Raw genomic sequence first — 27,562 nt, forward strand, 5'->3', positions numbered from 1 at the left:
TCTGTTCCTCTCCCCTGAAATTTCACTTGAATTTTCCTGCCGGCGTGTCCAGATCCCAAACGCAGGATTCACTGAAGAAAACTGAAGCCGAGTTTTGAATGCGGCTGTAACTTCGCGCCATCTCCGTTCCGGCTCGCCTTGCTGCTTCGCTGCGAGTGCGCCGAGAGCAGGACTGGACCAGGGATTTGATTAGTGGGAGGCGTCGAGGCGAAAGAGATCGGCCGCAGGATGGCGCGGAAGGACATTATTCGCCTGCGCTAGCGCGGAGCCGCAGAGTGGGTGGCCGCTCCGCGTCAACCGATCGCTACCCGGCTAAACCAAACCGGATGATTGGACGGATGATTAAGCCGGGCCAGGCCTGGATTAGCGCGTGATGATTGGCAGGGTGGTTCGACGGGGAAACTGGGAACTAAGATCCGACTCCGTGTCTGCACTCGGCAGAAGCGGACAGGAGGCGGCTCGTGTCCCTTGTGAAAGCGCAGGGACAGGTCTGGCACTGCCCGACTGACCAGGAGCGCCTGCCTCGCGGTCGGTCGGTCAGCAGTCAGCTCGTCAGTTCCTCGCCGGGGCCGGTTCGTGTTCAACGTTCTTGAGCCCACAGGTCGCGCCAGATTGAACCGAAGTGTCGCTCTCGAGGCCTTAACTGCTGCTGCTTGGAAGTATCCGAGAAACTAGATAACAAAGACATCATACGTTAGCGTCTCCCCTAGAAGAAAAAGGAATCGTGGGTAAGCGTGATGCATAGGAAATGATTTCCAGATAGAAAGATAGGACGAACGGAGGAACGGAAATTTAATGAGATGCGATCAGAGGAGGACATGTAAGCATGGGGCGTATAATACTGGGGCAATAGATGATCGAGCTCGCCCAAGCGTTATCCTCTAGCTTATTGAGCCATTGCATATATAATGCCCAACATATAACAGAGTCCCATTTCGCCATAGCTTTTGTCTAGCATCCATTCCTGTGAACCCCATTCCTAAACATGTGGTTAGAACTTCGATAAATATTTCTCTTGCATCGTGGGTATCACTGATTGGGACGCATCAGAGCACTCGTTGGTTTTCAGTAGAGGGGGCTTTTCCTGTTGAAGTCCTCCAAGTCTGTGGTGCGTTGATTAGTCCAAGCCTGCAGGTCAAGTCGTCCTCTCATCTATAGCTAGAAGAAAGAGGCGAGAAGCGAGTGTTCTGTTTGGAGAAGTTAAAGTTGAGTGCTAAATTTTATCACCTATTAACACTTGTACACATGCTAAATTTTTTAAATCTTTACTAAAATTTAGCCCAGCTCATTAGTACTTCCGTTTGGATACTCTAATACTAAAATTTAGTACTTCCATCTGATACTAAAATTTAGTACTTCCATCCATTAGCAATCGGATCCAGGGCCAAAGTCCGTCATGCATGCAATATATTTGCTATGGATTATGGATCGATGCTAGTATATACTGTAAAAGTGCCAACATGTCGCCCGCCTGCATCTACTGATTAATTACGAGTTATGACGCATCTAGCAAGTGACATGGTTTCCCACTTGGACGGTTGACCATGACCACCGGTGACGGGGGGAGTCGGGTTCCAACCGTTCTCACTGCTGGTTGCCTCTTTCCGGGCAAGAAATTGCCGTGCTTGTTTGCAAGTGGCAACTGATTCGTTCTTTCCGGGAAAAATATTTTTTTGTTTTCAGCAGTATCACCATGCTTCAACGCTGGACAGGCTCACAGGCGCGTCCATGCAATGGTCTTACTCTTTACCTGTTTCTGTAAGGGATGACCAGCTGACCACAATGTGTGGACACTTTCTTTCCAACACAATGGGTGCAAGTACCCTGTCCCTTCTCACAGTTTACTTGGCCATTCTTTTCAAGGAGGAAACAAAATAATCAAAATAATCCTTTCAACGCAGAAGCCGACGCAGAAGCATGATGCTGCATGCAGATGCCTGCAGCCTGCTGTCCTTTCCTAGTTTCTGGGCCGGTATAGTTACTGTTGGGAAAGCCCGCGGAAATTTTGCAAGGGCCAACCCAAGGACAAGATGGATTTTTTCATGGTAGAGCCAAGAGCCCAAGAGCCTCGACGGATTTGGATCACGCATTCACGCTCGCTGCTCGGCGACACACCGCGGGATGCAACAGGACAGGAGGATCCGATAAGAGTACAAGACATTGGGAAGAAGCTTCAAATTACAGTCGTACCCAAGAGGCCTACCACGAAAGGACCGTTCGCTGACATGAACGTAAACACGCGTTCGGCGTTTCACGCAACCAAGCAGCTCGCAAGTAAGGAAAAAGAAAAAAGAAAAAAAGAAAAGAAAAGAAAAGAAAAGAAAAGAGCAGGATAGCCTGTCAGTGGCTCAGTGCAGCTCGGTCGTGTGTATCACAATCTCTCAAGAGAAGTGATGCACATGAAAAAGACTTGCCACCTGCAAGTTTGCAATTATCGGATACTGGCTATCGTTTTCTGAGCATCCCCGATGCCAGATGACACTCCTTGCATAGTTGCATTGCCAAGAACTTTGACCCAAGACACACGAACAGAAAAGCCCCAGATTTATTACCAACCACTGCTGGTCTAGACCGCCAGACTGGTATAAGTAGCAAAGCGCCTAATTCCCTCCGGAACACATTTTTTGGCATAGGGATAGTTTACAAACACCTATTTTCCATGTAGATCATGGAGGAATGGGAGAGAATCCCCTCCGATTTATAAGGGAAAGGAAAAAGTCTTTTTTACCTCCCGAACTTTAAGATTCGAATCCGCATTCCTTCCTGAACAATGAAACTCTTTAAACTCATGATACCGAACACATGATCTCAAGAGAAACCAGTTTCTCTCCTTTTCTTTTATATTTATTTTGGTTGAATTTTTGAAAAATTATAGTAAATCACAAAAAATAATAAAATAAAAAAATCTAATTTTGGACTCCACATGAGTAGATCTATGCAGTGAATATATTATATGATATAATTTAGTAAACAATTTTGTTGTAATTTTAGATATATACTTTTTTGTAATTAATTTATAGCTATAATTTTTTATCCAATTACGGTAAAATTTTTATGGTGGGTTAATCATTATATTCTTGAGCTGTAGTAAAAGTTTCATCATCCAATGATCATGTATGCTTGAGCAACTAAGTTCCAAGCTATATCAGAGACTCTTCAGTTTCTCAAGCATACATGATTCAATAAGTATGAAATTTTTAATATATCTCAAACATAATTATTAGTTCACCATAAAAATTTCACCATAATTGGACCATGAAAACTGTAGCCATGAATTAATTACAGAAAAATATATATTTGAAGTATAATAATTTTTTACTAAATTATATCATATAATATGTTCACTGCATATATATACTCATGTGGGGTTAAAAAATTAGATTTTCTATTTTATGATTTTTTTGTAATTTACTATAATTTTTTAAAGATTCAGCCAAAATAAATATAAAAGAAAAGGAGAGAAGCCACTGAGAGAAACCAGCTAGGGAAGTCATGTGTCCGGTATCGTGAGTTCGAGAAGTCCAGACGGACGTTTTTATTATTTAAGGAGGAAACACGGATTCATCCCAAAATTTAGGAGGTAAAATGACTTTTTTCCTTTGGAAAATGGAGTGTCCAAACTAGCCCTTAAGTTGCACATGCTTCTAGTTGTGATTGGACTTTCACCTCGTCCTCCATTTTATCGTTGGTCTAGCCACTGTTGTTCCTTAATTGCATCCTCCCTATTTTTATTTTCGAGATATTTTCCGTTTTGTTTTTTTATCGAACTGTTGCCTCTTATTCTGCAAAGATTTGTAACGCTGCTCGTAAAAGGAGTTTTTTTAAAAAGGGGATAAAAAAAAACAAAATTCGAAAAAGGGGTGCCAGTTGGAGAAATTTAGGGAAATGGGTGCCTCCCGCCCGCTGGGAGGGCGGAAAGAGGCATCCCGCCCAACCATAGGGCGGGATGCTCAAAAAAAATTTCCAGGGACCTCTTCGCGAATAAAAAAACTTTTTTTATTCGCGAAGTGGTCCCTGAAGCAGGCCTCCCGCCCGGCCACTGGGCGGGATGCCTCCCGCCCGGCAACTGGGCGGGATGCCTCCCGGTGCACTGTTATTTCATGTGTATGTGTTTTCTGGATTCCAAAATTCGTAACAATTCACAGAAAAATCCAAAAATAGCAAAACTAGTTTTGTTAGAAAGTAGATTTCAAACTCTATAACTTTTGTTAATGGAGTTTAGTTTGAAACAAAATACTTTTACTTCTATTTTAAAACTAAGATTAAGGAAAGTTTATGCATAACTTTAGGATTTCATGCTTTGTTGTTTATGAAGTTTGGTATGACTATTCTATAAACTCTAGGTACCTTTGTGCAAAGTTTCAAACTCAAATTTGATGTAAATTTAACTTCTTTTGTATTGAATTTTTCAAATTTGAAATGTTAACTAAACCTAATTATAACCCTTTTCTAATTAAAATCTATTGTTATTCTCTAATGTGATATTATTTAATATCTAATATATAGTCAAAGTTCTAAAACCTATAAAGTTCTAAAACCTATAATCTTATGCTCCTGGTCCATTTTTGTTATATTTTTTCTTAGATTATTTGTTTCAGAAACTATTTGAAATTCAGAATTTTTTCAAATATAAGATTCATTCGCCATACTCTTATGTATGCACATAAAATTTTAATTCAATTTTCCAAAGAATATTACGGTATCTAAAACTCGTACGAAGATAGTTAAACGATAACGTTTGCAACGTAGAATCTAAATATTACGATAGTACAATACATGAAGCCATTTAAAATAAAATAATATGATAATGAACATTACAAATATTACAAATACATGAATCCAAATATTGTGTCTTCAGTCAATGCGGCAAATATTATAAATACGTATCTAGGTCTGATAGAATCTCAACGCAGCAAATATTACATATGAGCAAACAACGTTTAAATAAAATTACAACTAAATGATGCCTGATGACGTACTAGCACTCGATCGGCGACGTCTCCCACTTCTTGATGCAACCGGAGGTCTTCCATCTGTAGCATCACCTGTAGGGCCAGCTTCAGCACAACTGGGGCCAGCATCATTGGTTGGACAACGTTTATACGTGTGTCCAATCTGATTACATGCACTGCAGCGTTGTATCCTCGGACGGAGCTCTGACTCATCCATATCATTACGAATACGCCGTGACTGACGGCGTCCTCTCTTAACCCGTGATGATCTTGGGTCTGGAATATAGATAACAGGATTCGCTGTCTCAGTGAACGATCCAACCAAACGGAACCCATAGATCTCATACTGCCAGGTGCTAGCAATTGTCTCCTTTCTGAAGTAATGTGAAACATATATATCGATAGGATGTCCAATATCTGCACAAGCAGCCATTACATGAGAACAAGGTAAGTGCAGCAACTTGGGCCTCATGCATGAGCAACAACAAGTTCCATCGAACTTGAGAATGCACTCCTTTACAGGAGTTTGACGCCTCATGCCATGTCGCGCCCTATCTTTAGGAGATACCTCAAACTTGAGCTCCTGTGTTCCACATTGCCGTACATGGTGTAGCCGGGCGCTTTCTGCCTTCTTAGTCATGTATTCTGTTACCTTGAATCCAAAATTTCTGTCTGGATCTCGCATGAATATCTGATTTTTATTGAACCGCTCCCGAAAGTAATCGGTACACCCGCGGACAATGAATTCAACAATTGCAACCAGTGGAAGCCCACGAACACCTCGCAGCACCCAATTGTAAACTTCGGCGAAGTTGGTGGTCATTATACCGTATCTTGCACCATCGGTATCATAAAGTAACGCCCACTTCTCCTTAGGTTCATTCTCAATCCATTCAGAAAATTTTTTCACCGCTGACCCAGACCTTCTGCGAGTACGTGCAGTATCTGTTGGCAAAGAGCACAAAGCCTCTGCTTCATCCTGTCTTAAACTCTCGCATAAGAGAGAGAGACCAGCACTTAACAGCTTCCTTCACCTCTTCAATTGAGTGGTACCTTGCACCCTGGATAATTTCATTCTCCCTGCAATCCGAAGGCCAGCTACATCCGTCATCTACGACAAGATGACTGAAGTCGCTGCTTACCCAATCTTGAGGCACATCATCGTCATCATCAGACGAATCGGCATTCATTGCTTCATCCAATTCACGTTCTTCGTCTTGCAGCTGTTCAACAATAAAGGGTATGTTCTCCCCCTCATCAGCCATGCATTGAGGTGCTGCGGTGCCACCTGCCTCAATGTTTGCCTCCTCGACTTCTTCATCAATATTTTCATCCCCCGGACCAGCTTCAATGTTTATCAAAGGAGGGTTTTGGTGCACACTGACAAGGAGTACCAGTGGCCACTGCCAATGACTTGCATTTTGCAGATAAGTTAGCCAGTCCTCGTTGCTTGCAAGTGGCATAAGCTCCCAGATCAAAGCGTGAGTGGTACGATTTATGACGCATTGAACACTCATAGTGTGTGTCTCCTGATTAATCCTTAGTCCCCTCATTAACCAGTTGCATAGGGATTCAAATGTCCTCTCGTGCGGTCTGGTAATTCCTCTGACCGTACAGTTGAATTCACTTAAATCTACCCCATTCGGCCCATAAATCACATTTCCTTCTCCGTAATATATACTGAAAATACCCTTCTCGGAAGACATATCTGTCAATCATTAATAAACTAGTTATACTACATATTAATACACAACGAACGACGATCCTAAATTTCAGCGACTCTCAGATTATATTTTACAGATTCTAAACTATTCAGATTATAAATTATACTAAAAACAAATGAAAATACTAAAACTATTCAAAACATAACTACTCTAACAAATATTTCCTAAATTATAGTTATTTTCAAGTACTTATATGGCTAGAACGAGAATATACCTCAAAATCGACGCGTGGACAGGGCTTCGCCGCTTCCTCTTCTCTCTTCCTCTTCTCTCTTTCTCTTTTTTCTGATTTTTGCTGGATAAAATGGCATTTTTGGGGCAGGTTGGGGTTTAATAGCCGGTGGGGGGACCTCCCGCCCGACCAAAGGGCGGGATGCCTCGCGCCCGCTGAACGGGCGGGACGCGTGGGGCCCGGGACATCCCGCCCTTTGGTTGGGCGGGATGCCCTCCCAGGGACCTCTTCGCAAATAATTTATTTGCGAAGAGGTCCTCGGGTGACATCCCGCCCTCTGGGTGGGCGGGATGTCCCAGGCCCCACGCGTCCCGCCCGTTCAGCGGGCGGGAGGCACCCATTTCTCTAAATTTTCCCAACGGCCACCCCTTTTTCGAATTTTAATTTTTTTTTATCCCTTTTTTAAAAAAAATTCTCGTAAAAGTGGACCAGAATGTACCTGGAAGCCCAACCCCATCCAGGCCCAACTTGCCGGCTCGAACCAACAACACGCGAGATGTCAGCTTCCGCATAAAACTGGCTGATCCGCTCCGCGCCCCTCATCGGACGTCGGAGCGATGCGCGCGGGCGGCGGCGCGAGCCCCCGACCCGCACCATTTCCTGCGGCCACCTCCGCCACTGCTACGCTACTAGTACCCGCCTCCGTCGCCATGCCCCCGCCGCGCCTCGCGCACCTCCGCCGCCTCCTCCTCTCACTCCGCTCCGCCGCTCACCACCCGCTCGCCCGTAACCCCGGGCGCCCGCTCCCCGGGCCGCTTCACCCGTCCCTTCTCCTTCTCCCCCGCGCCATGGCCGGCGCCGCCCACGCAGGTGAGCGAGTCGAGCCAGCGGAGCCTGTACGGCTAAGCCCCCGTTGCATTTCTGGTTGGTGAACCGATGGCGCGCGTGGAGTGCAGGGGTGGCGACGGCGTCGGCGGAGTACGAGGAGGTGCTCGGGTGCCTCGGGTCGCTGATAACGCGGAAGGTGCGCGCGGACACCGGCAACCGTGGCAACCAGTGGGAGCTCATGGCCAAGTACGTGCAGGTGGGTGGGCGCCGGTGGGTTTCCGATCGGTTCGTGTCTGGTTGTACTTTGTTTCTGATTGGGGTGTGGTTGCGTTGTCAGATACTGGAACTGGAGGAGCCCATCGCGCAGTTGAAGGTGGTTCACGTTGCCGGGACCAAGGGGAAGGTGAGCGCTGCTTGTGTTGTCACAGTTTGGAGTTAGTTTTAAGTTCTGAATTGCTTTGGATGGATTTGGACTGCGCGCAACGGTAGTTATCATGGAGTCATAACAATATCTTAATGACCAGTGCTAATTCCTATTTGTTTCCATCTGGGCTGTGTTTCCCTATGGAACAGTGAAGCCGGCATTGTTACTATCTTGGGATGAAAAATGAAGAGCACCCAGGAGGAATCATTTATCTTTGATTCTTGGTAGAGCGGGGGGCTTGAACTCATGACCAACCATCACAACCTTTGGTGTAAAATGGTTTGCGCTGGAAGATGCGTAACTGTGGAGTTTCTCTTTAATGATAAATGTATTACAAGCTTTGTTTGCCAGGCCAGTGCAAATGGGTGGAAGCTCGTTTTAGATTGTTTTAGTGCTCAATATACTATAGAACCTTGCGAAAGAAAATGTTTAATGAATGCATCTTGATAGCTCTGTATCTATACTTTAGGGTTCAACATGCACATTTGCTGAGTCAATTCTTCGGTCATGTGGTTTCCGTACTGGACTGTTCACTTCACCTCACTTGATGGATGTCCGTGAACGATTTCGGCTTGATGGGTACTTTTCTCTGTTGCCACCTTGTGACCTTTATTTTTTATTATCAGTTTGGTATGTTTAGCTTGTCACCATTGTACTTAAAGGCATTTATGGTTGGGTTGCTTTAGTTTATTTGCTTGCTATCGTTATGTACCTTTATGCTTACTGAGTATCCTATATTATGATGAGTTTATAGGCTGGACATTTCCGAAGACAAGTTTATAAGGTATTTCTGGTGGTGCTGGAACAAACTGAAGGTAACTATCCACCTGATTCCTTTACATGGGTAGTGAAATATAAAGAAACAACAGTGGATCTGGCATCTTTATCTGAGTTAGTGGATTCCTTGGAAACAATGATTGAAATGGTTGAAATTTTTGTTGTGCCTTCCAGGACGAGACTGGTAATGATGTACCAATGCCAGCCTACTTTAGGTTCCTTGCACTGCTAGCATTCAAGATCTTTTCAGATGAGAAGGTTAATACTTTGCCCACATTTTATATTCATAATAGTTAGTGTTTCAGTGATTTTAGTAATAGTAAATGCCTGAAACTATTTGTAAAACTGGGAAGGACGCTACCAAGAACAACGTCCATATGTGAACGCTATTAGGAACGATGGCCCTTTCTGGACACTATTTGCCATAGCATCCAGCTTCTGGTTCAGCGGTTCCATCGGACAGAGCCGTACTCACTTCTTTCTTCTCATGGAGAACATGAGGCTGGGATTGCCATGCCTGATCAGATGGTAACAAATCCACCACCTCTGTCTTTGCCTTGATTGACGTCACTAGCGCAGTCGCACCACCGCCACAGGCCTCACCTCACTTCTGCAGTGCGATTGAGAAAACAGAGCGGTTTAGGAGCAGTACAAGAGATAATATATGAGAAATCAGCACAGAACTGTGATTGCAGTCATCACATAAGGTCGTTAGAGCAATGTGACCGAGTGCCAGGTGAACCAGGCGCAGACGCTGTTCGACATAGCATCCAGATCTGACTGCAGAGTTAAGATCATCCCAGATTGAATGTTGTCTACTATAGTGTCCTTCCTAGTTTTCTAATTCTTGTCTCCTACTCCCTCCGTTCTAAATTATAGGTCGTTTTGGCTTTTCTAGATACATCGTTTTTCTATGCAGCTAGATATACCCTATGTCTAAATAATAGCAAAAGTTATGTATTTAGAAAAGCCAAAATGACCTATAATTTGGTACGGAGGGAATATTTACTATTTATTTAATTTGAGAAGTATCCGTACAGAAAATACAAAATATAGGATACTTTACAGACACTTTCTGGTCTACAACTATTTAATCATGTAGTGGTGTAGCTAAGCATATCCCAGCTTTCCCTTTTTTTGGATTTTGAATCTTTTCCCAGTGAAAGGATATTTGTGGACATTAGCTCATCTAATATCAGATTAAATTAGTAGAAAGACATATCTTGTATCATAGTTGTTGAATCTAAAAGATTGCTTCCTCCATACTTCACTCGAACTATCTGCAGCCAATACTCTTGACGGATACAGGCACACCATTAGTAGTCTGAATTATGAATTGCTTAATAATCTACTATAAGTTTATTTAAGAGAAGCAATTGCCATTTTAGGACTATGAACTTTCCATATACTGTTCAAATAATATGATGCTTTCTTAGCAGCATACTCAACTTTTTCTTTGTTTTGACTCATTTAAGCAGGTGGACGTAGCTGTGCTCGAGGTTGGTTTGGGAGGGAAATATGATGCAACGAATGTGGTATGTGGCATGCTTATTTTATCATTTTTCTATTCAAATAATTCACAGTAGTAGAAAATTTCCATGACTCATATGATATAATCGCCGACCAAAAAGAATGTTGCCAACTACCTAGAAATTATGTCGATACCATCTCGAATTTGTTATTTAAATGCTGAACTTTGCAACTAGATTTCATATCCAAAAAGTTTGGACTAGGATCTTGGTAGGAGTGCTGTAGTTTGTTTACATAGCCATCTAGGTTCAGTTGCACTCTGCGTAGAGTCTGTTTGAAGTTCACACTTGGTGCATTCTTTTTTTTTTCATTTTAGTCTGTTGAAACCATTGCCAATATCTTGACTTGGGACAAAAGCTTAGGAGCATAGCTGACTTGTACATTGAAACGTTTGCAGGTCAGAGCACCTGTAGTTTGTGGAATATCATCCCTTGGGTATGATCATATGGAAATTCTGGGTTAGTCATGAAACTTAAAGACAAAATACCTTGCATCCTTAGTAGATTTGTTTCACACAGCCAATGTCTGTTCTTCCCCATGAGCAGGAAACACACTTGGAGAAATTGCTGGAGAGAAGGCTGGAATACTTAAGGTTTTTTGCTAGTTTGCTCGGATCTTCTTTAACTGACCTTCTGTGGCTGAAACTGAAATTTTCTTGATTCCCATCTGGCCTATTTTCTCGATACAGAAAGGAGTTCCGGCATATACAGTTCCACAGCCAGAAGAGGCAATGTCTGTACTGATGCGCCGAGCTTCTGAGTTGGGTGTATGTTACATTTGATGCTGCACTTCTTTTGGCTGCCACCATCCTTGGATTTTTCTTTTAATTTAACCATGAACATGGTTACAGTTATGATCAGTTTTTGATATAATCAACTTAAATTCTCTAAAGGTTTCTCTTCAAGTAGTCCAGCCTTTGGACCCACAGAAATTAGAGGATCAACCTCTTGGACTCCATGGTGAGCACCAATACATGAACGCAGGTCTTGCTGTTGCATTGGCTAATACCTGGCTTGAGAAGCAAGGTCATTTGGATAGAATACATGTCAAACACTCTGTAAGTACTCCAAATAGGTATCTATTTATATGTCTGCAAGATATTTTAGCATCAATTGTCATTCTACCAGTGAATGCAGGACACCTTGCCTCATCAGTTTATCAAAGGGCTGTCAAGTGCTTGCCTGCAAGGTCGAGCACAGATTGTTCCAGATCCACAAGTGAACTCAGAAAATGATAAGGATGACAATTCTTCACTGGTCTTCTATTTGGATGGGGCACATAGCCCAGAAAGCATGGAAACGTGTGCAAGGTGGTTTGCCCACGTTACAAATAATGATAGAATACAACTAGGTTCTTTGAAGCAGCCTCATGCTGACAGGAATTCTAGGAAGGTATGCATTACAGTGGCAGATTTTCTTGTTGAATTGTGTTTCTTTCTTTCTCTTTTGCATACCATTGTTCTTTATTTATTATATTATATGCATTCTCTTTTGGATTTTGGATGTTTGCAGATTCTCCTTTTCAATTGCATGACTGTAAGAGATCCTCAGAGATTGCTTCCACGTCTTCTAGATACATGTGCTCAAAACGGTACATCAATAAAATTCCTTATTTCTGTTTGAAGATCTTGATTCTTGACTATAATGATTAGTTACTCATGTGTATGATGTATGGGGGAAAACAAGTTTCTCCTGTAACCATTGCTGATTTGCATGTCATGTTGAAAATGTATTTTATGATTCCCTTAAATGGTTTAGTTAACGAGCTAATTGAGTAGTGTGTGAACTTACTGTCGTACGTTGTATCTGCTCGCTCTTCAAGATCAATGTATTTCTATTATGAGTTGGATGAATGCTTCCCTTGGCCCTATAATGATTGATAAATCATTTTTTCTCAGGGATCCACTTTGAGCAGGCCTTATTTGTGCCAAACCAGTCACAGTACAACAAGCTTGGTTCCCTTGCATCACCACCTTCAGAGCGTGAGCAAATTGATTTGTCATGGCAGTTATCACTCCAAAGGGTGTGGGAAAGCCTGCCTCATAACAATGAAGGTTGTTCTAAACTTCATTGTGAAACTGTGTTTAGCTGTCAGCATCTGCTTTCTTACTGAAACTACATGTCCATTGAGTTGAAGATGATACATGGAATTTGACGGGAATGATGCAGGTCTAAATGGTGCAAACTCAAGCAGGGCTAGCTCAGTTTTTGAATCTCTTCCACAGGCAATTCAGTGGGTAAGGGAAACTGCTCAACAAAACCAATCGACTCAATTTCAGGTGAAAGCCTTTGCTACAGTTTCTGTAATACTCTCTCAAATGCTTCGCAGCATTGGCATCCTATCATGTGCATCCAGAGTGCTTGATGCATGAATTACTCAGTACTAGGTTTAGCTAGTCTCTCATGAACAGTGATGCAAGTTGGTACCCAATGCTGTTTTCTGGGTCAGTTAATTAATTATGATGGCAAGCCACTCTAGTTTATTTCTCCCCCAAATTAATTATGTAGAATGCCATTCTAGTTCATTCTATTAACTTATTGGGTCAACCCAATGACCCAAAGTATTTATGACTTGCATCCCTACTCATGGACTTGCAGAATTCAGTGGCAGTTTATTAAATTAATTGTGTAATCGTCATTAATTCGTGTACTTCATCATTAATTCAAATTGTTATGTATTGTTCTTCATCCTCTGAATCTATTGCTCGTGTGTGACTGCATATCAGTTATTTCGTTTTTCTTTTGTCCTCTTTTATATTATTTGGAATATCTGAAATCTCTGTTAACTTTGTGTTTTATTTGTATGTTACTTTGGTTCTGCTATTCCATGATATAGGGATTTTATTTTTTATATTTCTTCTCTTGCAGCTGTTTTCCTACTTGACACTGATACATTTGCATTTGCACACTGAACCAGGTCTTAGTTACTGGCTCCCTTCACCTTGTTGGTGATGTATTAAGATTGCTCAAGAAGTAACTTCATTTGGAATAGCACATTATTCAGATTGAAATGGCTCCTTACAGAAGGATTAACTGGAGCCTATCGTATTTTTTGATTGGGATATACAATATACCAACTTGGTTGGAAGACTGGAAGAAATTGGAATGCATTGTGAATTTGTGATTCCAGTGCCAATCAACTGTAAATTTGTATTCTTCTTCTTGTTGTTGTTTTTTTTTGGCAATGCATGCCACTGCAGCCTCGATCCAGAAGAATGCAACCCAATTTTGAAATGTACAAACAGTGAATTACATTATATCAGTCATACAATTCATTTATATTTATCTGGAAATGAAGTATTTTCATGTATTTGTTCTAGTAAGTTTCAGATGCACTTTCTCCCTGCATTCCCTGTTGGAGATTAATTGTCAACTTGTCCTGGATATTCCTGATAGTACTTTGCACACAAGCAGAACTGACATGGTACACTCTCTTTTGCAGAATGAATTTTAGGGAGTGAAATCAGATCTACATATATAAGTTCCTGCTTGCTTTTGGGGCTTAAGAGAATGTAACACTTATGCGTGAGAGAGAAGGAGGTATATGTGTATCCTAGATCTTATCATTTTTCCCCTTTTCCCCTAGTTTGAAGACCATAATAATTACTAACGAAATACTTCTGTTCGATCATTCGAGGAGCTAGTTTTTGTTCTTGTTTATTCGTTATTATCTCCTATTTAGAAATATAACCATTTTCAATGCTATACTTCTCAAAAAGGCTAACAACATTTTCTTTACATTAAATCATCAAACGATGAAGTGTATATTATTTTATATTCACCACGTTTCTGGGTTTATTAAGAATGCATGTGTATTTCTGGGTGCACTAAGAATAACATTGGTCGACGGATAACACTGGCTTTTTAGTTTCCTGTTGGTTCTGCGGATGTCTCAGACTATTATTGGCCATTAGCTATCATTGGACACTAGGTATGGTCCATCAGTTTGTGTAGGAGAAAAACTAAAAACTAGAACCATGCAAGGAGTAATGTCCAAAGTTAGTGTTATGACGTGGCACTTTTATTCTCACACTTCTGACCTTTTCCTCTGGATTGGAGCCTCCCTCTAATACTTCTCCCGCAAAATTTTCTCTTGCAAATCAGGATTCTGGCATTGCATTTTAAAGCCTTCCGCCACTTCTCCCACCTTCTCTTTGGCTTTCTTCTGCATCTACAGTGTTGCAGATTGAGAGCCAAAGCGGCGAGGTTATCTGGATACCATTAGAAGAGTTGTTGCAAGTGAGCAACATATTTTGTTAGGTACCACCACTTAGACATCAAAGATGACGTTCTATGGTACGCAGGACAAGTGCAAGGCTTGTGACAAAACCGTGCATTTCATTGATCTCCTCACCGCAGATAGCATTCCGTACCACAAATCTTGCTTCAGATGCAGCCACTGCAAAGGCACACTTTCGGTATGCCCTCTTCTTGACATTTGCAACCCATGACGCGGAGTACCAATTTCTTATACCCTCTATGATGTTCTAAATTATATTTTTATGCATGAGCTGATGTTAAATTGTGCTAATTTCAGATGTGCAGCTACTCCTCCATGGATGGGGTTCTTTACTGCAAGACCCATTTTGAACAGCTGTTCAAGGCAACAGGCAGCTTCAGCAAAAACTTCCCCACAGGTAACCTTGAGTTGCATCACAGTTTTCCTCTGATTTTTTCAGAAGCATGGCATCAATCTTATTGCTATATATTGGTTTTCTTTCCCTTCAGGTCCGAAGGCAAATAATGAACAGGTACTGTATCCATAGTCTCTGATTGCTTTGTTTGTAAAGTTTTTATTTTTATGCATCTCGTAGACCAGAGTCCATATTTTTCTTGCGTGAAGACTATTAAACAAATACTAGGATTGTGTGTAATCTTCAAAAGCTGCCAGTATGATTAGTTGTTCATGCTGTTCGTTCAATATTTTAAAGAGTATAATCAGCAATGCATGTAAAATTTGTCATGGATTTCAGCTCATAAACGTGTTTTTTCTTATTGTAAACAGTCTAAGGTCCCCAACAAGTTATCCTCTGTTTTCTGTGGAACTCAAGACAAATGTGCTGCCTGCAAGAAGACTGTATACCCATTGGAGAAGGTACAGACGTACCTTGTTTTACAGCGAACATGACAGCTTTTCCTGTATGTTTGTGTGTGGAAACTAGCATATTGTGGCAGTGGAATTGAGCATTCATCTCTCAACTTTTGACGAACAAATTCAAGCAGAGTTACAACGCAAATGCATGTATATTTTTGGTGAATTCCTCCAGATTTTACGATTAAACTTTCGACAGGATGCACATGCATATAGTTATTTACTTATTTTCCTTTTCTCCCGGAGTTCATCTTGCTTGCCTGAATTCTGTATATCTATCGATCGTTCAAATTCACTCTGCAGATGACACTGGAGGGTGAGCCCTACCACAAGACCTGCTTCAAATGCGCCCGCGGCGGCTGCCTCCTGACGACCGCCTCGTACGCCTCCCACAACGGGATCCTCTACTGCCAGAACCACTTCTGGCAGGTGTTCAAGGAGACCGGCAGCTACAACAACCTGCTCAAGCCGACGGCCGCGAAGAACGCCACCGCTGAGGAGCCCGCCAAGGTAGAGCCACCCAAGGAAGAAGCGTCACCGGAGCAGGCCCCGGAAGCCCCCGAGGAGGAGCACTGAAGCGCCCACACGCGATGCACGCGGGCGCATACTATATACACTACACGTCTGTTGCATTTTAGCCTTATTTACTCTCCTGTTTTTGTCCCCCTCGGCTCAACTTTACTTCGCTCTGGAACCTGCTGTATCCGTGCCAAACTGCCAGTGTTTGTTTGGCCAATGACAGAAAAAATTTGCACAAGAATGGCAGGATGTGTCCGACAAGACCGCTGAAATTCCGCTCGGTCGTTGCCTGATTGCTCGTGTCGCTGTGCGGTCGGCAGGCGTGATTGCGTGCTCGCAATCCGGAACACGCGTGGGAACGTGAGTTTCACACGGAATGCCCATCTCTCCATGTCGTTCAGCCCTGGCCCCTGGCATCGGTGAAAATGGTGGGCGCTGCAGTCGTCTACTCGTCTTCCTTTTCGGATTGGACTGCTGTTAGGCAAACGCAAATCCAAGGTCAGGACTCTGGAGGGAGGAAGAAGGAAACGGGAGGCCGCAACGTCGTGCGTACGGTTCCTGTTAAACACGCGGCACGGGCGAAACCTGCAACGGGCTGCAGACAGGCAGCCTGCGTGCGTGCGTCAAAGACGAGCAGTGGTCCTAGGCTGCCAGAAAGCCGCCGCCGCTCTGTTCCAGCGCGCGCACTGTAGCTGTCGACCCGTAACTTTCGGCTACAGCCAGCCTACAGTACGCGCACGAAGTGGCCTGGGCCTCCATTGACCTGATCGAAGTCGTTTTTTACATAGTTTTTCCCAAGCGCGCCCGTCGTGGCGTCATCCCCTCCCTAGCCAGAAACCCTGCGTCACATTAGCACCACACAGGTGCTCCACGAGTCCCCCACCTACTCCACACCGGCAGGCGGGGCCCGAACAGAGAGGCAAACGCATCACGCCGCCGAGAAGCCGAGGCGAAGCGAGGAGGAAAGGCGGAGCCGGCCGGCGCGATGACGTCGCGGGGAGAGAGACCGATGAGGTCACCACCGGGGAGGGGGCGGACCGGCTTTTGACAGGCTGACACCTCTCCCCTCTCCGTGCGTGGAGAAGGGAACAGCCGAACAGGGGAGAAAAAGCTGCTGCCCCGGCAGCATATTCCGCCGCCTGGCGCGCGCGCGCCATCCGTCGGGCGTCCGAGGAAAATGCCGCGTCGCGTTCGCGTCGGTCTCTGCGGGGCTCGGCCCGGCCCGGCTGACAGCCTGACGCGGACAGGCAGGCGAGCCCAGCCAGGTCGCCGGGGAGAAAGTTCCCTGCGCGCCACCCTTCCTTTTCGGATCAAAAGGTAAGGCGGGGGCGGCGGCGGCACCCGCGACTCCGGCGAGATCCGAGCGCTGCCGCCGCCGCATCTGATCGGATCCGTTAGCTAAGGGCGCGCGCGCACGTCCTCATCGGCGTTAGTGTCTGCTAGTATTAATGTTCAGCCAGGTACTCCTGGTGGTACATACACAAGCGAGCGCTCTGAGCCTCCACGTATGGCTTTCTTGATGATTGATTCTCGTAGTTGCGGGTGCAAATCCAATTGAATGCTCGCTTTATTGCGTGTGCCGATCTGTCATCGTCACTGAGAATGTTGGCCTGCTAGGCACCCTTTGCACAAAGGTTGCGGTCCTCGGTGCCAACAAGAAGCAGAGAACCTATCCCTCGAGTTAGCACAGGATGCTCGGAGCAAGATGCTATGCGACAATAATTTCAGCACATCACGATCTTGTCTTGTGAATGGAAACAACTTGTTTCAAAATGGAAAGAAATAGAGAAAGCAACCAATATATTGTAGAACTTCTTCGATAGGAGATGCCAAGGGTTTCAGCTATAAAAATACTATCAGGATGGAAATAGAAATCGAAATAGCCACGAAATTTGAAATAGATACTATCGGACGTCAGCACGTCACTACATCAGTGTAGCACCACCAGCGTGGAAAAACATAAACATCGACACCCAGCCACGGTTCACGCAGACGTGCCCGCGACCCGAACCCGACCCGTTTGTAACCCCGCTTGGTCGGGACGACCAACCCCGCGTCCCCCCCCCCCCCCCCCCCAACCCCGGGCCCTCCGCTTCGTCTTCCCCGGCCAAGAGAGTGGTGGCGCCGCGCAACCCCAATTCCACCGCCTCCGGCCGCCGTCGACGCGGCCGGGGACCCCACCGGCCTTCCCCCCGCTTCTTTGCCCCGTTCCTTTCTCTATCGCCTCTCTCCTCTCGGTCGCCCTTCCCTGGCGGCGTCGATTAGGAGAGCGGCGGCGCGATTCGCCGCGTCTTCCTCGGCGGGCCCTTTGCCGGCGACGAGTGCCCACCAGGTATGCTCTCCCCTTCTTGTCCCTTCCAGCTGTGCGAAACAGAGCATCCCAATCCCTAATGTAAGCTATTTGTATCCGGATCTGATCCCAGTAGCAATATATACCTGTATTAAGTACCTACTAACTTCGATTTTGTTTGCAAAGATTATCATGTCCTATGCCGGGTACGCCCGTGCCCATGACCCAAGTGAATTTCGCCGTAAATTTGATATTCCTGGATTTTGTTCCTACTAGTGATTCCTCTATCCCCGATTGTCAGTTGCGGTTTGTTAGAGTTGCAGTCGAGTGTATGTTCAGCATATCCCCAGTCTGTAGCTGTCTTCAGTAGGGGATCCTCATTTTCTTTTCTTTTTTCTTTTTGGGGCACCTTTTGATTTTATAGTTGGATTTTTATTTAAGCGGCATATCTTCTCCCGGTCGATATCTGAAGATGGGTGGCTTTTTGCTTATTTATGTTATTAGGAAGGTGTGTTAACATTTGTTCAAGATGCTGTCAAAAAACATTTCTTCAAGATCCTCTGGTTTGTTTTTGTAGAAATTTCAAACTTTCTCAAGCGAAACTGTATGCACTGGTTTCTGTCTGCTGGTAAATATATTTGCAGGGATGCAAAAGCTTTTGCTTTGGTACTCTCAGGACATTTCGGTGTGGGATTAGGGAATAGATGAAATGTTCATATCATTTTAAATTCTACTGTCTGTCGCTGGTCTACTGACCATACATACCGATTCCATCCTCACTCCTCAGTTGCAAACATCCTCATATTGTGTTCATGAGATTGAAGAATGAAGTATCTGTCCCATTTGTTTGGCTCTCCTAGTATCTTTTCTTGTTAAGGTTATTGTGCTAGTGTTGCCTTTCTTAAATCTACTTTTGGACCATCTCATAGCAAATACATAAATGTTTTCTGAAAACAAAGAGGGAAAAAATCAACCAAAGATGTTGATAATTTTAATGAATACATTTTGTGGGGATTTGGTGGAAGGTACAGTGTTGAGAAATTTATTTATTGTTTTTCTACTGCCTACCATGCTATTAGTTGACCCTCAAGATCTCCATAGTCAAGCTAAGTAACTATGTTGATCTTAGAAGTAGAATTTGTGTCCGTGGAACTTATTTTCTGGGAATTTGGTTCTGTGAAGTTTACTTACTTCTATTTGTACATATTATAGCTTTTGTTTGTTTGTTAAGCTGCTCTTGCAAGGGCAGCAGATTGGCCAAATAGTTTTTATCACTGAATGTATTTTTTGTTCCGCTACAGGATTTTTGTTAAGAATGGGAGAGAATAAATGGATGGGCAAAAGATGGGAGGACATGGACACTGATGTCCTTGTGAAGATATTCAAGGAATTAAATTTGGTTGAGCTGTCTCCAGTATCTCAAGTTTGTCGATTGTGGCGTTTGGCCTGTTCAGATCCACTTATTTGGGGCACTCTTGACTTTGGATTGCTAAAATCCAATTTTATTCAGACAAGAGCATCACCATATATTTGGGTTGATGATAGGTCTGACAAGAGACTTGCAAGGATACTACGGGTGGCTATGGCAATTAGCTGTGGGAATGTCAATTGCATGATATTCCATTACAATTTGTACATGAAAGATGAGCACCTTCATTTCATTTCAGAAAGGTAACAAAACCCTTTACATTTCATCAATGCTGTGGTTCCACATTCCTATATTCATGTCATATCTCTTATGTAACTTAATCCTGCAAGTTGATTTTGAACACAATAGTTGAACTACATCTTATGGCTTTCTGCACAGATGAGTGCTTGTAGCTAGTCATGATACGAGCCCTGCAGTTGAATCATAAATATAAATGCATTATCCAAAGTAAATATTCTATGTTTGCAACTATTATTTCATGCATTTTTGGGTTAGCAACTTTGGATAGCTGTTATTTCAGAGCCATTCAAACTAGAAGGGTTCTAGGGAAGGATGTTAGAGTACACTTAAGTTGAGAATTGGCTCCTCTTTTTTCTGTACACTAATCTTCTGATTATATCTCGAGAAAACTCCTGATGCTTGAGTTTTGTGGTCTCTCATTTTGCATTGAAGAGGGCTAACACTTTATAATTTTGCCTGATGTCTAGCAGATCTCCTCACCTAAAACGATTGGTTATGCCAGCATGGAACCGCATAACCAGAGTGGGAATATGCCAAGCTATCCAAAGGTGGCAAGAGCTGGAGTCCTTGACAATGCCTACCATCGGACATCCTCCGTATATTATGGAGGAGATAGGCAGAAGCTGCAAGAATTTCACAGAACTTAAGGTCATGGGCTCATTTGATCACCAATTTGCCTCTGCGATTTTGCAGTTCCTTCCAAAGCTGAAAGTATTGAGCCTTCGTTGCTCAAAAGTGACCATGGATGCACTGCAGTCTTTACTGCACTCGATGGAATATCTTGAGGTTCTGAATATTTCCCACTCCCTGCTGTTGGCCATCGCGGCAAATGGGCGGAAGCAAGTGGTTCATGAGCTGGATGGCCAAATTCTCGAGAGAGCTTCACGGCTGCGTGAATTCCACTACTGCCAGAGCAGGACGTGCATCGCATGCCAGCGGATGGTGGTGGATGAAGGCATCATGCGCTGGTACAGGTACGAGGATTGGTTTTGGCGTCGAGATGAGGTCAGGTCCCTTGACCTGCAAGATTATGGGAAGCTATTTGATGCTGGTTGCGAGAGGTTGACGTCCGTGGAGTAGATGGTTAAACCGGGTATAAAACCCGCCTCCTCACTGTAGAAACTTGTTGACCTGGCATTCGTAAAGCAGAACATAGCAACCACCGAGTTGTAACCGTAGATAAATAATATCGGACAATAATTTCTGTGAATGGTGTGTGAGTGAGGTTCCTCTGACGTACTGCCGCGTCACTGACGCGTGGGCCTGGGGCCACGCGCAGTGACACGCACAGTACGTCAGAGGATCTGGTTCCGGTGTGTAGGTAGTGCTGTAAATCCAAGAATAGCTGGTCATATTTGAATGAGTTGTGATAGTCTCTATGGTGACTGCAACAATGGAGTGGACCACATGCTTTCAAGTTTCAAATGATGTCGCATGGATACACCAGCTGGTAGTGCATTGGTTTCATGCTTGGTAAGTGCAAGGGCCTTTTACTGGTTGGAACCAACGAGTTCCGTGGTGATATTTTTCCTAAAAGTTCGTTCCCTTTTGGGCGCCTTGAATTGTCGTTAGAATTTATTCTAGGTCATTTTGTTTAGAACTGGAGCTGGTTTTGCAATTAAACGTTTTGTTCCGTGTTGTTCCCTATCTATAATTATTACATTATTAAATTGTTCTTTTTTTGAGGTGACGTCGTTGAAAATTTGAAATTATTGATTGCTGATTCCCCTTGCATATCATACTATCCTTATAAATTTTTTAAAAAGCAGCCAATCATCGTTAGCGACATCATCAATGAATTAATGAATTAGTGTCGTGGCCAAGTCACTATCATTATCAATAAGCTAAGAGTATTCTCTCTCAACCATCAACAATAGTAGTGTCTACAACATGTCACATAGACACCGCCTAATAAAATATTGCTCCCAATGCACAATATATAATTGTGTCTACAAAATAAATTCCCCCAATGATCTTTCTCCTTTTCCTTCCAATTCCCTTCCTTCCTACTCTTTAGTTCTATCTTGATATTATGATTTTTCTCCTTTTCCTTCCAATTCCCTTCCTTCCTACTCTTTAGTTCTATCTTGATATTTATGATATCCATCCCATTAGGTTTTATGTAGTCTGTTAAGGATTTTTTTTGCACGAATCTGTTTCTTGCATGAGATCTAATTTCTTAATTTTTCCCTCCTTTAATTGCATCGTCAAATCAACAAAATGTCCTACATCACATCATATTTAATACTATGTGGGTTGGCATGGTAGTATGGTACCGTTAAATAATAAGCATATCAAGTAAAACATAAAACATGGTTGACATTTTTATAAGGAAGTTAGACTAGTACTTGACTAAAGAGAGCATTTTATTTTCATGAAAATACTTTATTTCCCTGCTCTCATCTCCTTATTTCTCCTTTGGATTTGGGGGGGGGGGTGCAGAACCCCGTAAGAAACGACGAGAGCTTCTGAACTGGCCGGAGCGAGAAGACCCGAAACTAGCAGCAGCACGCACCGTCGCCACCTCATTGCGCGCATCAGCTGGCAGCAGCGCATGCATGGCGGCGGTGGCGGCGTCGAGGCTCGCAGTGCGCATGCGGTGACCCACCGCGGCCGGCGTTCCGCGTGTACTACGACGAGGCGCCGGACACCAAAGGGCCGCACCATCGTGCCGCTCCAAGACATGGCGCGCCGCTCATTCGTCTTCTGGCGCCGGGAGGCCGCAGCTGCTCTGCGTCGTCAACGCCCGCGGCAGCAAGTCAGGCAGGGATCGCCGGCACCCCCGAGGGTTACTACGGCAACGTGCGCGCGTTCGCGTCCCCGGTCGCGGTAGCCATCCGGGCGGCGAGCTCTGCGCCGAGCCCTGTGAGCTACGCTGTGGAGCCGGTGAGGCGGGCCAAAGGGGAGGTGAACATGGAGCGCGTGCGGTCGGTGGCTGACCTGATGGCACTGCGCGGGCGGCCCATCTTCTCCGTGGCAGACTGGCAGTGTGGCGCGCGCGTTCCTCCTGGTCCTGGTGTCGGACGTGACGTGACAAAGGCCGGGTTCGGCGACTAGACTTGGGGACAGCGAAATGCCGCCGCCGACGAGACCATATAAACACAAACGAATCTGTATTTTCCTCGAAAAAACACAAACGATTCTCTAATTTTCAGCAAAGTCATTTGAATTTTGCTGGCGGAGGGGGCAGGGGAAGGACAGCAAGAGCCGGAGAAGCTCCGCAAGTCCGCAGTGCCGCCTTGCCCTGCGCCACGCCTCCCTTGTGACGGGCTGATGGGACATTCCGGTGCACCCAAACAAAGGGACACTCGCAGATGGGCCTGACAGCTCCATTGGAACAACATCACTATTATTTTTTTTTAAGAAAACACCACCACCACCCGAAGGGCCACGGGCGTCGTCATCTACTCCGTCAGCACGAATGTTCTAGAAGGTGTTTTTGGCCTGCTCGTAACTCTAGAATTTTGGTTGAATCCTTGCATTCCCACTTGGCGTAAAATCTTGCAAAACTCATGTTTCCAAGTAAATCGTTGCCCAAATATTATTGTCAAAATTTAATCAAATCGAGGATACAAAAGGCAAATTATGCTTGCAATCTCAACAGCAGAGGAGACGGATCGGGGCCCCACTTACAACTGGGCCCTGGATCCGAGGCGATCCGATTCCCCAAGATTCTGGACCTCGAGATCTCCGCTGCAGCCCGGCAGCCCGGCCCATGGATCGCACTGAATCCGCGGACCCACTCGTCAGACTCAGATAGGGCTACCTACGCCACTTCTGACATCCCCGGAAAGAGCTCACCCCTTTTACGCCTCACTTCGTCCCCTTCGCTTATAAAAACCTCTGCAGATATTTTGCTCCGCCTCCGCTCCCTTCCGCAGCAGCCCGTAAAGACGAGACTACCCCGCTGCCCCGAAGTCAGAGGGGGGACTGGGGGGAGAGGGATAGGGTAGCGCATCGGTCGTCGCACCAGTCGCCGGCGAGCCAGCAGGCAGCGATGGCGGTGGCGGAGCTGTGGGAGACGCTGAAGCAGGCGATCGTCGCGTACACGGGGCTGTCCCCGGCGGCCTTCTTCACGGCCGTGGCGGTGGCGGCCGCGCTGTACCACCTCGTGTCGGGGCTCTTCGCGGCCCCGCCCCCGCCGCCGCCGCGCCCGCGGGAGGAGCCCGAGGCGGAGCCGCTCCCGCCGCCCGTGCAGATGGGGGAGGTCTCCGAGGAGGAGCTCCGCCAGTACGACGGGACCGACCCCAAGAAACCGCTCCTCATGGCCATCAAGGGCCAGATCTACGACGTCACCCAGAGCAGGTCTGTTCCTTGCACCCAAACCCCAAGATTTTTTTGTTCAGCTACCCGATTCTACTGTAGCCGATTCAGCGTATGAATGTCGATCGATTAGATCGTATACAAGGAACGGCAGACACTAGTTGCTGTATGATTGTTGATGAGGTCGCACAATCGGCGGGTTTTGCCATGTACTAGTTAGTACCATCTACCACGTGGGTGACCTGACTGAATAGTGGTTGCCGATTTTTTTTTGCTCGTAACAATTTGAGTTATCAATTTGGCGACAGGAAGCTACTTCTTGTCCAAGTTTTCAGGCAACTGTAGGTTGTCATTTCGGATGATTGGAGTGATCCGGGTGATAAATTTGCGTGAATTTCTGCGAGGCAATTGAATCTCTTGTCGTATTTGAGGTCTTTGAGCTTGTCCTTTCCATCTTAATGGCTGATGGGAGAAATCTAGGTCTCGTTGAATGTTTTGTCGCAGTTGGTGTTTCAGTTGCATGGATGGCGTCGATTGGGCCAAAGAAAGATACGGAAACTAGTAATTAATTGCACTGTTGTTTGTTAGTGATGATTTGCCATTTTGACGATTTGTAACGTTTGTAACCGCCTGGTATTTCAGCCCATTGAGAGAACATCGGTAGTACAGAATATGGTAAAGCAAACTGGTTTGATTGATTATTATTTTTGTAATATGAAATACCACTATGGTTAGCTAGGTGAAAAACTGTACTGGGTGGAAAGTTAAGGTGTGGGCATTGCAGGCTCATAGTGAACCTTTTGGCCTTGACATCAATTGCCTAATGTTTGTTGGGGTTGCTTTCACTGACTTTTTCTTTGCACAAGCTTTTGGATATTTATAAAGCTTGATATATCTAATCATTTGGATACTTGATTAGAATCTTTTGAGCACCATGACTATGTGATCTGGGGGCTTTGGAATTGCTAATGGCAAGTATATTTGGTAGCAATTGCCTGATTGAATATAGGTATCCGATGCTCATAATAAATGGCAATACCAAAAGTTTAGCAGGCTAGCAGCTGTGCCTGAACAATCTAGGTGCCATTGTTACTTCTGTAGACTGTACCTTGAATTATTCCCTGACTTACTAGAAAGACAGTTTTGTGCCATAAGAAGGTTGTGTAGTATGATTAAATGTGTGGTTTTGTACTCGGAGGTGAAATTATCTTCTAAAATTGTAAACCTCCGAAACCTAAAAGGATTGTGGTATGTTTACTTGTAAAGTTGTTCTGACTCAATGGGAGATCAGGAAGGTGCTGAAGCCACTATCACTGTATGCTTTTCAGTCGGCACTGGAAGAACTAGTGAGAGTTGTTTTTCTTTCTGTTCCTTTGTTCTGCAGTATTTCTGTGGTTAGAAACAACAATGGAATAAGATATGCGATATCCCTTATTATCTATCCCTTGGTTTGTGGATGCCGTTGCTGTTGTAGCCATATCTTGTGGGTGAATGATGATATTTTAGAAATTCATGGGTGGATGATGATATTTTCAAAGCTGTTGGATCTGTTGTATTATATGCACGTCTATCTTCAAATGGACACATGCTTTCACAATCACAATCATTCATCTATTGCACCACTGTCCATGCAAAGCACATGCACCCTTTTAGGTGAGGATCAGTTTACATGATGCATGCCTACCGTATTCAAGGATAGCTGTGCTAATTTTGATCAGTTGTGAATTAATTTGTATCCAGAAATGTGTTGGTGAAGCTATCTTACACATCAGTTAATTTTTTCTTCCCTCATTTTACTTACAATATTGCATTATGTAATTATTGTTTATTTTATGGCCTTATGCAGAATGTTCTATGGACCTGGTGGACCTTACGCTCTCTTCGCTGGTAAAGACGCCAGCAGGGCCCTAGCCAAGATGTCCTTCGAGCCGCAGGACTTAACCGGCGACATCTCTGGCCTTGGTCCCTTTGAGCTGGACGCCCTGCAGGACTGGGAATACAAGTTCATGAGCAAGTACGTGAAAGTTGGTACCGTCAAGAAGACTGTCCCCGTTGAAGATGGCAACACTGCAAGCACAACCGCTGAAACCAGTGAGACCGCAACCAATGCACCAGCAACTGAAGATAAACCGAGGGAGGTAGCTGCGGAGGAAGTGAAGGAAGCTGCCGCTGACAAAGACGCCAAGGCGAGCTAGAGTGACTTAGAGCTCCTGCGTATGCAGCAAATAAATGGACATGGTCCCATTGGGTTCGTATCAGGGCACTGCCATCCTCTCCTATCAGCGACATAGGCTGTGTAATTTAGATATGTAATCTGGACCAGCGTCATGGCCCTACTGGGGTTTATATTATTATCAGTCGTCATTGGGGATTTGGAGTACAAAGGCATCCAGTTGTGCAATCCCTTCCTCTGTTAATATACTTGTTTTAATACTCTATATTGCACTTGCATGCGTTGCATTTTCTTTCCCTTGCCCATATGAGCACAGAAGTAGCATATAATTTCTTCTATCTCCTCGCCCATTTCGTGGGAAAGAAAAAGAAAAATCCTTGCGTTATGGGTTCCTTGCGAGACTCCACCCACATGGGGGTGTGCTGTGGAAATCTTCTTGTCAGCAAGACTTTTTTTTTGAGACGCAGCAAGACTGACGTTGTGTCAAAGCCATGTGTTCAAAGGGTTTGAATGGCATGGGAAAGTTGATGTTTGGTATGTGGAGCCTTGACAATTCTCACCATACAATGGAGCGGCCTCTATTTGAAATTTGATATAGTAGATATTATTGACAATGATGGGGGCGTTCGTAGGGGTGTGTTCGTTTTCTGGGGTCTAAAGTTTAGAGGGGTCACATCAAAGAGAATCTTATCATTTAGAAGTATTAAATAAAGTCTAATTATAAAACTAATTGCAGAACCCTAAGGCTAATTCGCGAGACGAATCTAATGAGGTATATTAGTCCATGATTAGCGGATGATTACTGTAGCATCACTGTGGCAAATTATGGATTAATTAGGCTCATTAAATTTGTCTCGTGAATTAGCATCCATCTGTGCAAAAAGTTTTGTAATTAGACTTTATTTAATACTTTTAAATGGTAAGATTCTCTTTTATGTGATGGGTCTAAAATTTAGAGGGTAGGAAAAGAGAGTATAGTTTCTCGTAGATTTCTACGCTTGCTCCTGTGCAGTGTCGCCAAAGTTCTTGGCCAGTACTTATACTTACCTTAAAAATTCTCAGTACATATATTATTTTTATGTCAATGTTTTCTGTGAACATATTAATCATTATATTTTCTCGAACAAGGAAAATCCGGAGAGCAATATAT

The 27,562-nt window shown here is 44.3% G+C and overlaps 4 protein-coding genes across 7 annotated transcripts; all 4 read left to right on the forward strand.

Annotated features, from left to right (window-relative positions):
* The first annotated feature begins 7,440 nt into the window (after positions 1 to 7,440).
* LOC112875648 (folylpolyglutamate synthase-like) lies at positions 7,441 to 13,699 on the forward strand. 3 transcript variants are annotated; one of them, XM_025939576.1, is made up of 16 exons: positions 7,441 to 7,718; positions 7,805 to 7,932; positions 8,014 to 8,079; positions 8,570 to 8,679; positions 8,855 to 8,915; positions 9,052 to 9,135; positions 10,353 to 10,412; positions 10,805 to 10,865; positions 10,953 to 10,999; positions 11,096 to 11,173; positions 11,300 to 11,464; positions 11,544 to 11,798; positions 11,919 to 11,997; positions 12,305 to 12,460; positions 12,576 to 12,685; positions 13,324 to 13,699. In XM_025939576.1, the coding sequence occupies exons 1-16, from the start codon at positions 7,466 to 7,468 to the stop codon at positions 13,381 to 13,383; spliced, it is 1,773 nt and encodes a 590-aa protein (XP_025795361.1). In that variant the 5' UTR covers positions 7,441 to 7,465; the 3' UTR covers positions 13,384 to 13,699. The 3 variants fall into 3 exon arrangements, with proteins under 3 accessions (XP_025795361.1, XP_025795363.1, XP_025795362.1); XM_025939578.1 differs by having other exon boundaries at positions 12,576 to 12,643; XM_025939577.1 differs by having other exon boundaries at positions 10,356 to 10,412.
* Positions 13,700 to 13,848: 149 nt separating this feature from the next.
* Positions 13,849 to 16,289, forward strand: LOC112875649 (LIM domain-containing protein PLIM2b-like). Of its 2 annotated transcripts, none has more exons than XM_025939579.1 (6): positions 13,849 to 13,946; positions 14,511 to 14,824; positions 14,944 to 15,043; positions 15,135 to 15,157; positions 15,412 to 15,501; positions 15,802 to 16,289. In XM_025939579.1, the coding sequence occupies exons 2-6, from the start codon at positions 14,690 to 14,692 to the stop codon at positions 16,072 to 16,074; spliced, it is 621 nt and encodes a 206-aa protein (XP_025795364.1). In that variant the 5' UTR covers positions 13,849 to 13,946; positions 14,511 to 14,689; the 3' UTR covers positions 16,075 to 16,289. The 2 variants fall into 2 exon arrangements, with proteins under 2 accessions (XP_025795364.1, XP_025795365.1); XM_025939580.1 differs by having other exon boundaries at positions 15,135 to 15,152; positions 15,407 to 15,501.
* A 1,794-nt stretch (positions 16,290 to 18,083) lies between these two features.
* On the forward strand, positions 18,084 to 21,401 carry LOC112878124 (F-box/LRR-repeat protein At3g48880). Its single transcript, XM_025942534.1, has 3 exons — positions 18,084 to 18,349; positions 19,609 to 19,978; positions 20,447 to 21,401. Exons 2-3 carry the CDS (start codon positions 19,623 to 19,625, stop codon positions 21,054 to 21,056), a joined length of 966 nt encoding a protein of 321 aa, XP_025798319.1. The 5' UTR covers positions 18,084 to 18,349; positions 19,609 to 19,622; the 3' UTR covers positions 21,057 to 21,401.
* A 2,434-nt stretch (positions 21,402 to 23,835) lies between these two features.
* Positions 23,836 to 26,684, forward strand: LOC112874058 (membrane steroid-binding protein 1-like). The gene is made up of 2 exons (XM_025937222.1): positions 23,836 to 24,281; positions 26,086 to 26,684. The coding sequence occupies exons 1-2, from the start codon at positions 23,974 to 23,976 to the stop codon at positions 26,432 to 26,434; spliced, it is 657 nt and encodes a 218-aa protein (XP_025793007.1). The 5' UTR covers positions 23,836 to 23,973; the 3' UTR covers positions 26,435 to 26,684.
* The last annotated feature ends 878 nt before the right edge of the window (positions 26,685 to 27,562 follow it).

This window comes from Panicum hallii, chromosome 9 (genome assembly GCF_002211085.1).
Source record: "Panicum hallii strain FIL2 chromosome 9, PHallii_v3.1, whole genome shotgun sequence".
NCBI classification, from domain to species: domain Eukaryota; kingdom Viridiplantae; phylum Streptophyta; class Magnoliopsida; order Poales; family Poaceae; genus Panicum; species Panicum hallii.

Excerpts from the sequence above, each read along its gene's own strand:
- LOC112878124 (XM_025942534.1), top strand. The coding sequence starts at position 19,623 with ATGGGAGAGAATAAATGGATGGGCAAAAGATGGGAGGACATGGACACT. Across the intron at positions 19,979-20,446 it reads CTTCATTTCATTTCAGAAAG|ATCTCCTCACCTAAAACGAT; the intron begins GTAACAAAACCC and ends GATGTCTAGCAG.
- LOC112875649 (XM_025939579.1), top strand. The coding sequence starts at position 14,690 with ATGACGTTCTATGGTACGCAGGACAAGTGCAAGGCTTGTGACAAAACC. Across the intron at positions 15,158-15,411 it reads CGAAGGCAAATAATGAACAG|TCTAAGGTCCCCAACAAGTT; the intron begins GTACTGTATCCA and ends TATTGTAAACAG. Across the intron at positions 15,502-15,801 it reads CTGTATACCCATTGGAGAAG|ATGACACTGGAGGGTGAGCC; the intron begins GTACAGACGTAC and ends TTCACTCTGCAG.
- LOC112875648 (XM_025939576.1), top strand. The coding sequence starts at position 7,466 with ATGCGCGCGGGCGGCGGCGCGAGCCCCCGACCCGCACCATTTCCTGCG. Across the intron at positions 8,680-8,854 it reads GAACGATTTCGGCTTGATGG|GCTGGACATTTCCGAAGACA; the intron begins GTACTTTTCTCT and ends ATGAGTTTATAG. Across the intron at positions 11,799-11,918 it reads CTGACAGGAATTCTAGGAAG|ATTCTCCTTTTCAATTGCAT; the intron begins GTATGCATTACA and ends GGATGTTTGCAG.
- LOC112874058 (XM_025937222.1), top strand. The coding sequence starts at position 23,974 with ATGGCGGTGGCGGAGCTGTGGGAGACGCTGAAGCAGGCGATCGTCGCG. Across the intron at positions 24,282-26,085 it reads TACGACGTCACCCAGAGCAG|AATGTTCTATGGACCTGGTG; the intron begins GTCTGTTCCTTG and ends GGCCTTATGCAG.